This window comes from Eleginops maclovinus, chromosome 19 (genome assembly GCF_036324505.1).
Source record: "Eleginops maclovinus isolate JMC-PN-2008 ecotype Puerto Natales chromosome 19, JC_Emac_rtc_rv5, whole genome shotgun sequence".
Taxonomy (NCBI): domain Eukaryota; kingdom Metazoa; phylum Chordata; class Actinopteri; order Perciformes; family Eleginopidae; genus Eleginops; species Eleginops maclovinus.
The window spans coordinates 11,678,897-11,690,601 of NC_086367.1; the positions used below are offsets into that span (position 1 = coordinate 11,678,897).

General features: G+C 41.7%; 1 protein-coding gene across 1 annotated transcript; it reads left to right on the forward strand.

The window, feature by feature from the left end:
- The first annotated feature begins 2,644 nt into the window (after window positions 1-2,644).
- On the forward strand, window positions 2,645-10,938 carry LOC134881722 (synapse differentiation-inducing gene protein 1-like). The gene is made up of 4 exons (XM_063909247.1): window positions 2,645-3,054; window positions 4,851-5,342; window positions 9,224-9,361; window positions 10,036-10,938. The coding sequence occupies exons 2-4, from the start codon at window positions 4,917-4,919 to the stop codon at window positions 10,192-10,194; spliced, it is 723 nt and encodes a 240-aa protein (XP_063765317.1). The 5' UTR covers window positions 2,645-3,054; window positions 4,851-4,916; the 3' UTR covers window positions 10,195-10,938.
- The last annotated feature ends 767 nt before the right edge of the window (window positions 10,939-11,705 follow it).

The window sequence follows — 11,705 nt, forward strand, 5'->3', positions numbered from 1 at the left end:
GGCTTTATAAAAGAGCTTTAGTTGTCGCGTCGGGTCTTAAGCTCAACTTGCTTCTTTCCCAAAAGAAATCCACTGCCTGAAACCACCCAGCTCATTTCCCACCTACATGTCATCTACTTGATCACCAACTGTAATTTACATACTCTCTGCACAGGACATGACTCAGTCATCCGCTTCCTAGCCAGCTCATCAGTGAATATGATGCAAATTTAGCTGTGGCCGTCTTACTGAGAGTTTTCAGTTGGAGGTATACAGCATGCCTCCAGGTCTGGAAGAAGCCCTGGTTTCTATTACTGCCAAAAACCTATCCCATATGCTCAGCCTCCTCCTGCTCTTGCACCTGAACCTGTCGCCGCAAGGATTGAAGTCCCACTGTTTTCTGCAAACTGACCTCTTTTGCCAAAAAGATGCAACACCTGCTGTCTGCAATGAACACCAGCTGCAGGAAAAATAAGGTTTGATGGACTCCTTTGCTGTAAACACACAAATGTGTCAAAATGTGAACTTCCAAGCATCCAGAGAGATATAAAAGTGTATTTTTGCTCCTGTTTCCTCAGTCCCATGGGCTGATTCAATGGTCAGAGGTCCTCTGTTGGCATACGCCTCGTTAAAGTGTTTAATCAAACAGGAAAAAATGCACAGCACGGCCATGTGGGAAAAGCTGCTTAAATCTCCCCTTTCTTTGCAAAAGCCGCCTAGGCCAGATCAAATTAAGTGGTTTGATACCTTCTCTGCCAATCCGATTAGGGTGATTAATTCCCAAAAGTGTTCAAATGATTAAAGCCGGTTAATGGGCCTGAGGAAAGTTCATGTTGTCAAGAGTTGGCTGCAATACCAAACATGGGGAGGAGAGTCAATCAGTGGTAACTGTAAAAACATATCCCACTTTCCTTTTGTTCTTTGTCCATCTCAATCAGCTTTGATGATCTTTTTTGTTTTAAAAATGACAAGGCTCCGTGGGGAAAAGGCTTAACAAATTGTGCATCTGCTATGTAGTGACACCGTGCCTAAATATAGAGTGGAAAATGGAGCAGAAGAAAGGGACACAGTGAGGACCATAAATATTCACAGTGAAGCTACCGAAGCCTGGACCAAGAAAAAATCTTTACTTTTCACAAATGATGCTTAATGTGGCACCACTGAGTTCGACTGGGTTTACTTTCATGGTGCGACATTTCAAATTTGAATGTATTGCAGATGTTCCTTTGCTATTTTGACAAATATCCTCAGTAAAACATGTTGCTCTGAATACTGTTTGGAAGGCTGACAGAGAGAGAGTAAGACAGATGAGTAATGGATACACGGTGACAGAATCTGGCCCTCTCCTCACTCCTCCCCTCCAACCCCAATATACTCGTCTCGTCAGGGAGAAGTATCTATCAACAGGGACGATCGGGATAATATGCCATGTCGCATCGTGCATGTGAACACAAGGTGACTCTTGGAGGGACCATCTCATGTTTGCCGAGTCTTATAAATGCGGCTCCATGTTTCTTCCATAAAATGTTCATCAGCGCCTTAATGCATTTCCCAGTGAAAGTGACAGAGCCTGGGCTTGCACATTATTAACTCCAGACATTTTTATGAGCCTGTGGAACAGAGTGCTCCTTCTGAATAAGATATGTGTCCAGTGTTCAGTGGCCATAAATCAATCTTTTAGTTTTGGCCATGGAATTACAGCCTCTGATAAGTTTAAGTGTGTTTTTACGTGAGTCTAAATCACAGAGCCCATAAAAACTGTTATGTCATTATTATTCTAGTGGGATCAAAACAAATGAGGCTTAGTTTTGCAGTGTTAAATCCATCATGTCAGCCATTTCCTAACATGTGAAATACATCCATATTAATGTTATGTAAACAGTGTTTACAATGATAAATGGAGACATGGAATCATAAGCAGCTTAGAACAGTGGAGCTAAGGCACCACCAAATTGGCAGGCTCATGATAAATGCATGGGATTTGTCTAAAATATTAATCAAATATAAATGTGCAATGAATTTATTAGTGGCTTCTATATTTGGAACCAATTCAAAGCCAAGCACACGGCAGGGACCATGGTCAAGGAGATGAATCTGCTAATTTTTCTGTAATATTTTTGATATCATTTGAAGGGGAATCCTAACATTTATGTAGACGAGCTTTAAAAGACTGTTCTGTGAAGATTTCCTGTTGTGTGTTCAACATTTAGTGGGCGTTCTCAGTAGGGAGCAATATGGAGCCCCCCTTGAGTCACATGGTGGGAAAAAACGTGTGCAGACAACCATTGGGTTTGTAATTATAGCCTAATATGCTTCACAGTAGGATCTGTACTAGTACACTAGCACAGAACTTATTTACAAATCCAGGTCTTTCTTCTGGTAACTGACCCCAGAGGGGATTCATGAAATGATAATACAACAACAACAACAACAACAACAACAACAACAACAACAACAACAACAACAACTTTAAGACATTAAGTTGAGAAAGTAATACCAAAACAATGCAATCGCACCAGGAAACTAATCTTGTGAGAATGCAACCTGGGAATGCTGTCTCGTGTGATCCCAACTATATGTCATGTGCTCAACACTTTCCTTCTGCTATGCAAACGAGCCAAAATAACTCTTCTGTGTGGGCGATAAACCGCAGCCAGCACATAAGACACTGAGCTGGATGAAGACGCCCAGGCAAGGCATGAAGTGTTTGGAAATGTCAAATTCGTGGTAGGTGTTAAGAGTTTATCGCGCGCCTCACGCAGCCAATCAGCTGGCTGGAGTCGGCTCAGCCTCAGCCGGAGTTGTACTGGAGAGCCAGAGCTCAATGTGATCGCCTGCTGTGCGTAAAATCTACCTGTCAGACGCAGCCGCGGTGCCATGGCAGGCAGAGCTCAGCGAGTAAAGTCCGGTCTTTCACACACGGAATAAGTTGCCTTTAAACGGATGTTGCACTGCGATGGCAGTTATGCCAAAACTGATGATGTGAAGTGGAAAGGTGCGTCCGTCCGTCTCCATCGAATCAGTTGCGCCGAGGAACGATGCTGAAAAAAGCTGCGGGACGATTTTCCACAAGAGGTAAGATGATTATTGGAGTTATTTATAGCCACTAAAAGATATATTCTTCGCACACAAATCCAGGGTAAATAGGAGATCGTATATAATACAAGACAACAACCCAGTAAAGATATGAAGATGTCCTTCATGATCAGATACAACAATTGTATATGAAGTATGTGCCTTTTAAATGACAGGTAAGAAAATATAAATGCGATGTAATCAATATAAGAAAAGTGTGTTTGTGTGTGTGTACTGTGTATGTGAGAGAGTGACATGTGTGAATAAATTATGGTTAAAAAAAAAAAGACAATGACAGACAGAGAAAGAGAAGATGTATGTTCTGTTAATAATTGATTCTAAGCACACACTCGCATGTGCTAAGTGCACATCTTCATGGTGTGAGATAAATTATTTGTTGGATGTGTTTTTTGTTGTCTAATGTAGTGTGTAATGGAATTCACCGTTATCTGGAGAGAGGCTCAGCCGCATGTGAGAATGAAGACCGCAAGACACGGTGGTGAAGATACTGAACCTTTGGTGTGTGTGTGGGCTCAGATTCAGCCACTAGCCCACATTATTCATGCTTCTTCACACCCAGCTCCGACTCTGACTGCATGGGTTTCTGGTCTCAGGGGGTCACAAGGCCAAAGGTCTGCTGCAGATTTACATGTCTCCTCTGCAGGCCGGGAAGCTGTTGCATATGCAGATATATGCAAACAAATACAGCACTCTGAAATAAATATTAGCTAATTACTGGTTCCTACTTTGCAGGTTTCTTGTGAAACTGTGTCAGAGGCACTGCTGCAATTCTTGATGCTATTTGCAAGGTTGTTGAACTACAGAAGGCATTTCATTTTTGTGTCTTATTTTGCCCAGCCTAGTTTGTTTGTGTCCAGGTGTGTGCGACTCAATCGCCTCCAGAAGCTCATAAATCAAGCCCTGGCATACCTCTTTTTTTCCTAATGTCCAAAAATCTCTCAATTTATTCTTGTATTCCCACTAGCTGATTTCTCACAACAGCAGTTTCAACAACAAAAAGCGTGAAATGAGTCTGAACTGAATTGCTACTTTCTACAAATACCAAAACATGATGCAGTTGCTTCTGTGGCTTTTATCTTGTTTCATCGTCACACATTAATTTGATGGATGAGTTCTTTGTTTGCCAAAAGGGACTTGCCATTGGTGCTGGAATTGAAAAACAAAGTAGTGTTTTGGGATTTTCTAAATCTGGACATGCTCAGATTTCACAGCCCTACACTGGCGGACGTGTTGCCTTAGAGACGGCCTCTCCTGACATTGTTACTGGGCGCTTTTTATAACATAAAACACTCATTTTTTAAACTGTTCTTCAAATCATTTGAAAACATACAGCAAGACTCTGAGAAGCCAGTTAGCAGACAGTCAAAGTAATCAGTATGCAGTGCAAAAAACTGCAGGAACTGCATCCCTTTTTTTTGTTTTTTTTAATATAAGCAGCCGTGACATGTGGAAGATATATTCCCCCCTACATGTTTGCCTGGATCCGAGGGTGTGATATGCAACAGTTGAACGTACAGCAGATGGTGATTTTATGGCCCAGACTGGTGAAGAGCTTGTGAGAGCAATGCTGATTGCCATGCAATATAAAATACTTCCTGTCCTGAATTCATGTCCTAGATTATCACATTACTGGAAACACAAATATTGGTTCTGACTGGAAAGCTATTGGATGAAACTGCATTTCCCCAACTATATAAACCATCATTTAATTGAAATCCTTTTTGCTTTTAACGTAATTATCAATCACACTTAACTTTAACTGTTCTTGTTTCCAGCTACCAGACTGGCACATCTTTTTTGGACTCCCTTCTGTGATCTATAAGACGTTTGAACCTGACAAGATGGAGAGCCTCAGCGAGCTCCAGAACCCTCTGCTAGACAAAACCAGCAGACAAGCGGTGCACAATGATTACCAGCGTTACCAGTGTGACTACCCAGGCCAGCCTTACCAGGACGGCCTCATTGGCTACTACTACACTGGGACTAATGGCAAGCATAAGACTCAGCAGTTCCTGGATGCCACATCTCTGCATCTGGCTGTGGAGGCCTTTTATAGGCCCAACTTTATCTTGTATAAGGACGATGTGAGCCTTCACAGCAAGGACTCCAAGAGCGAGAGCTTTGAGACCACGTTCACAGAGAGTAAGGACACTGTGTTGGATGGAGTTGCCATAGAGAACCCCCTGGATAGCATACAAGGAGAGAAGGATGCTAAGATACAGACGGTGTCATACGACGTGGAGGAGGAGCAGGGTCCCGAGTATGAGGTCAGAGGTCACACTAAAGAATAATGCATGTTGCTTTGCAGCTTTAGTGGTATTATATTTTATGATGAGTCTCTACAAGCAGTATATTTGCTTTGTAGCCTGATACATCATTATAAAAGTTTTCTTACTCCTGCTACAGACTATATGGGAATAATGACTATGCTGCTTAAAGAGCAAATTGATGCAAGTAAGGGCAATTTAGAAGTGTTTGAGCTATTCCATTGTGTTATATGAAATTAAAGGCTTTTCATGCAAACTCCTAACTGTCGGGGACATCTTTCAGCAGAAAGTGAGTCATGGCGTGTGTAGTGATTCCTATTATTTAATTTTCCATTCTAATGGACTGCCAGTGTGTTTCACGCTCATTTCTCATCTCTAAATGGTCAATTTACTGGAGTCTTTCAAATCTAATGCAGGGTAATTGTCCGCTCTTTTTTGTTATAATTACATTCTTTAAACAAAATGACACATCTGAGTTTATATACTCTACTCAATCTATTTTAGAACTGTAACTATACTCTCCAAAGTAAAGTGAGACTGCAAAAGACCAAAGTCTTTTCAGAGGTGGTAAAAATCTAATTTCATCCAGGGACGCTTGTGAAGTACCCAAGGCTCTGAGCTGGCAGAGGAAGACGTATAGCACCCTAACTGGGCTGATGATAGCGCCAATGCTTGTCACTCGGAGGCCTGGCAGATAGATAGAGACGTGGCAGCGACTGCCATTATTGCTATAAGTAAGGCCATGCTGTGAGGCTATTAGGTGGGACTGATGCATGGCTTTTGGAGCAGGTGAGCCTGGAGCTAAAGTTATTCTAAGTCAATTCAAAAGGGCAAATGAATCTGATGATCAGTGCTCAGCTGAAAGTTGAATTTCTCAACTGCAATATGAGACTTCTTTCTCAGCAGCTGCGTTTCTTTACTTTCCTTTTCTGCACGTCTGTATGTGTGTACGTTTGTGTTTTTCCGTCTATTCTTCGCAAGTTCGTGACTCATGAAAATCACACAAACAGTGCCAGATGTGTGTTGATGCATCACATAAAAATATTCAGAGGACTTTTATAGAAATAGAAACTTTAAAATAAAAAGGAACAGATCATAGCCGGTGAAGGCAAGACTTAAACTCCAGTAACACATTTATGCACTAGCACTGACATGACAACATGAAAGAAAGAAAAGATTACAACTTCACGTAAACCTCAATGACCAGAGTTGGATTTAATGGATGGATTACACTAGGCAGACAGTATTTTTTTGAAGGGTAATTGGAAAAAAACCATGTTTAACAACCACATGAGAATGTTTACATCATGTGTTAAAGAATACAACAATAAAAACTACTTCTTCAACAGAAACACTTTTTCAATACTAACAGGCTTATATGCTACACAATTGAAATGCAGGTACCTGATGTCTAGCCAACATACACCAACATAAATTAGGTAATTTAGAAAACAAAAACTGAAATAACTGTTCCCACATGCACCACCTGCTTATTTTGATATGAATGAAGAAACCTTTAGCGTCCTGGTAATGCTACGTTCTCATGCCAGTCCTCCAACTCATGAATGTATTCTTCAATTTAAAACAGTAGCCTTGTTATGTTGTTACAGGCTGCAATGCTTAACTTAACAATTGCATACAAGACTTTTAAGAAGCAACAGTAAAAAGCAGCACCTACCAATAGTCTACACAGGCCAGTCAAATGTCCTCATATGGCCTACATATATTATAGTTTTTATGACAATATTTTCATTATGTAGACAGTTGATGTTCTTTACCCCTCTGTTTGGGCCCCCCATATACAAAGACCATCTGCCATTGACTTGTGTTTACTTTGGCTTCAGCTTTTTGAGTGGAAGATGCTTTATACCTTTCTCCAAGCCCAATGGTTGAAAATACGTCTTTTTAAGTCATTAGTATTTCTTTTCATTTTCTGAAAAAACAAATGTTACCGCTTCACTCCCCGATATTCAAAAGTTAATTTCCCAGATCCACTCAATCAACGTAATATATTATATCTCTGATGTTCAAATGGCATTGCAATTGGTGAAGAGGAAAAAGAAAAAAAACTTTAGACTTGACTTGCAAAACACAACACCACAACTCAACCCCACCCCTGCTTCTTTCTTAAATGCTAATATTGGCGGATATGGTCTGCGGCTGTTCCATCATAATACTGGGTTTTTCGTCAGCAGGTTTCTCCTTACTGCAACTCTTACTATTCGTGTACATTCCCATGGTGCCCCCGTCCCTTTTTAGGACTCAGAAACACAAAAAAACCCCCACCTCTTATAACTTTACAATAGTTATTCCAAAGCTAGGTTGTCAGCAGATGTTTGACATCTGTGTGACACAGCAAAAATAAATTGCAGGTAACAAAGTAACAAGGGCGAGTGTGTGATTTCCACAACTAACAGGGTGTAGGGGGCCTGTGTGTGCCATGCTGTGGTGTCGACTGTCCCCTGCAGACTCTAACGAGGTCTCAGAGTACTGTGACAGGGTTGTTAAGGCACTGGGTCTCCGCGGAGCCACATCACTTATACTGGCAGGAGAGCACACTGTGAGTGCATCCCCAGCCAGTTGGACTCAGTGCCAGGCAGACTGTCAGTGGGCCCGAATGCACCAGTCACTCACAACTCTTATCAGGTCTTGCTACAAAGATAAAAGGAGATTACTGCTGTTTATACCTACGGGTTTAATCATGTGATGTCAGATTATGTGGTTATGACCAGCTGCTGTGTTGATGGATCACGCCCGGCTGTCCAGGTGGAGAGCGTTCATAAAGCAGATAACAGCGAGCTTCATAATCTTCTTTTGGCCAAGGTAGCTGTTTGGATAGCACAGCACTGCTATCCTGCACTTCAACATCTAAATAAGGTTTCAAGACAGACAAGTCCAAAAATAGCACAATAATTACATTAGATCAAGTGGTTTTGTGCATCTAGATCAGATTAGAAGCCAAGAAAGAAAATTGTGCTCAACTTGTTAAACAATAAAGAGCGGTCCTCTGTATGGTTCTTTTCTGCTTGGCACACCTCTTCTTTAATTACCTCTAAAATGGCTGTTTCAGTTCCTGCCTTACATATTGATTTTTGTTTTGTGCCTTCCTTTTCCCTGCTTTGATTGATCCCTGCAGGCAGCAAGATTAACAAATGAAACCTGCTCCTTATGGGGGCTATTTATTTAGACAAACATCAACTATGTCGCCAGGACAGCCGAGAGAAGTACGGTAGCGTCCTCTTAAAAGGTCACCCATGCAGTCACATTGCCATCCTCGCTGCAGGGGTGTTGTGCCAATGCAGTCTGAATGTCGTTCGGATCTATCATGCACCCAGTCAGCCCTTTTGGCCCAGATTAAGGAGACCCAGTATTGGGTGTCTTTTGAACATTTGCTGTATTGTAAGATGCCATGTGTATTGAGGAGAGATGGTGGAGGTCTCTCATGCTGTAGAAGCAATTTAGTACATAAATGACACTGTCTTCTTGCTGTTTCCCCCGTCACCTCGCAATGATGGAACAATCCATTAATCCTGTGTCATCTGTCAGGCTGCTCATGGGTGTTGACAGAGGCACAAAATCCTTTCTGGAGGGCTGAGCACATCCTGTCCTGGGTGGTGGTGGAACAAGGGTAGACACACTGGCCTAGAGGGGAGGAGGGTGGAGGTACAAAATGTCAAGCTAAACCACATTGAAGATGTCCAAAACACACCTGATATATACGCATGTCAACCGTGCCCCCCTATTATGAAGGTGTCAGCTTCAAGATCACTGCACTCAACTTCTGTTTTTCAATGTTTGTCTCAAAAATTGTCATGATGTCACAAAAGTGCAACATCCTCTCGTTTTCTGACAGCTAATGATTCTTCATTAACCTCTTTCAGAGTGACAGCTCCAGTGACAGTGAAAGTGAGGACAACTTCATGGTGCTGCCTCCTCGCGATTACCTGGGCCTCGCCATCTTCTCCATGCTCTGCTGCTTCTGGCCCTTGGGCATCGTTGCCTTTTACTACTCTCACAAGGTAAAGGCCCAGTGACCTCAAGCCTGTCATTAACTTCCATTACACTGCATCCCGTTTAAGGTCAGCGAACACAAGCACTCAGACAAGTGCATACCGCAGCCCATTTTCCATCCCATGACCCTCCATGCAGTTGTTTCAGATGATTGACGATGATGTAAATTCAGCAGGTTCAGACCACTTGTCATACCTCTTTTTTCACTTTTAAACCATTAACATTGAGGTGTTGGTTCGCAGTATGTTCTGTGTGAGCAGAGCACTGCCATTACATTATGTTAAATTGTTGCATCCATAGCCTATAGCCTATAGTCAGCATCTTTCTGCTCTGAAAAGCTTAGACCGCATCTTCTGACCTCAAGCAAAGCGAAGCATTATCTTAATGGTTTCGCAACATCCTACACAATTATTTTCCGAAGCAATTATAACATGGCAGAAAATAATGTGTCAGAAGAATAAATAAAAAGCCTGGACTAATTTTTTTTCATCGGAAACCAAAACACCCAAATAACACATTTGTCACCGTCAGAGGGATAATGACCCTAATTGCCATGGTTACTAATGGCTTCCCGAGAGCATTTCTTGTTTTCTCTCTTAACTGTGGTTATAACACCTACTCATACATTCTGTGCTGATGAGTAACACAACGGCTCATTTCACTCTCTGCTTTGTTTTGTCAGACAGGCAAGGCCATCGCTAAGGGAGACTTCTCCAGAGCGGGGATGAGCTCCAGGAGAGCCCTATTCCTGGCAGCTCTTTCCATCACCATTGGAACAGGGATGTATGTGGGGGTGGTTGTTGCCCTCATAGCCTACCTGTCAAAGGCTGGACACGTATAGCACTGGGTTTGCTTAGAGGGAGAAATAGAGAAAAAGGAGGCAAGATGGGAGGAAGGGAAATAGTAAGTTTGGACACCTCCTGAAGGCGTGTGCCTGTGCTGCGAAGCTATATGAAGAAAAGAGACTTTACCAAAAGAAGATAACAAGAGGTGTGGATGGAATATGATTTGGACGGCGTTTTTATTAAACTAAATCTTTACTCCTGGGATGTACCACCACAAGGAGATAAGCGGAGCAGGATGACTACTTCCATAAAGACTGAGCTGTACTAATACGTCAGAAAAAAAACTGAGCTCATATCAGTAAAGAGCTACTTACCTTTTAACACATTAGTAATTTACAGCAGCTTTATTTTTGACTTTATAGTAGATGTCTTCTCTGCCGGTACTATTGCAGGTTGTGTATTGTCTACCGTAAATTAATTTATTGGGAAAACTGTCAGCCATCAGTAGGCTTTAATGTGGTTGTTTGTTCAAGGATTACACAGTCAATTGATCCAGGCAGTAAACAAAGAAGCAGACTGATGATAGAAAGAACAACATGTACACAACGTTTCAAAGCAGTGGACGAGAGAGTGTTTTGTGTTTATTGTGTGCTGTAAAATTCAATAAATACATTTGGCATGAATAATGAAAAATCCTCCGCCATGTCTCTCAGGCACTTATTGTCTCTACGAGAAAAGAGTCTTACAGCAGTGATTACCAATCAGGAGAGCGTTTACTTCAGGGGGTATTCATGCAGTCACCAGGGGGCATGTGGAAAGATTAATCAACTAAAAATAAAAATGGCAAAATATGCTAACAAATTGGTGTGATGCTAATCTCTGCTCTGCCCACGGACCAGATTAAGTTGTAACACATTGACATCATGGCTTCGAATTTTCTAAATGTTCTAAAATAGAAGGATCCTTTCTCATCATTATGCACATCATGTAAATAATGTCACAAGTTGCAAAAAATGGTATGGTTTTCCTTTAGGTTAACTTGTTGAATGTTACACTACAAATAAAGGTAACAATTCCCCACAGGCCAAGCAAGGACTGTAGTAAGGAAAAAGCAGCTACTTGGCATTTAAAGTCATGCAAAAGGCAATAGGGGCCCGATTTAACCTCCCACCCCTGTTGCCAAAAGCTTTGGTGACACACGATGGACAGACTACTGCTGAAGCCTTATCTCTTGGCCCCCTTAAATGTCCCTCTGAGGCACACACCTTAAGGAGGAGTCCATGTCCTCTTGTGAAATACAAATCCCTTCCGTGGCAGAGTGAGTGAAATAGTATTGAACAGCGCATTTCTTTGATAATACTTTTTTGACAATTCATACAAAAAGAAAATGCAGCAAAGAGTTATTTACACTCACTCTACTGCAAACCCCCCATCCTCCCACAAGATGCCCACAGCAGATATGTTTTCATTTATTTTGTATTTCCAACATTTTGTATCTTTTTTTTACTGTAATGAAGATTTACATTTTCTTAACACAAGGACATTGCTGTTGAGTGTCAGTGATATC

Excerpts from the sequence above, each read along its gene's own strand:
- LOC134881722 (XM_063909247.1), top strand. The coding sequence starts at position 4,917 with ATGGAGAGCCTCAGCGAGCTCCAGAACCCTCTGCTAGACAAAACCAGC. Across the intron at positions 5,343-9,223 it reads AGCAGGGTCCCGAGTATGAG|AGTGACAGCTCCAGTGACAG; the intron begins GTCAGAGGTCAC and ends AACCTCTTTCAG. Across the intron at positions 9,362-10,035 it reads CCTTTTACTACTCTCACAAG|ACAGGCAAGGCCATCGCTAA; the intron begins GTAAAGGCCCAG and ends TTGTTTTGTCAG.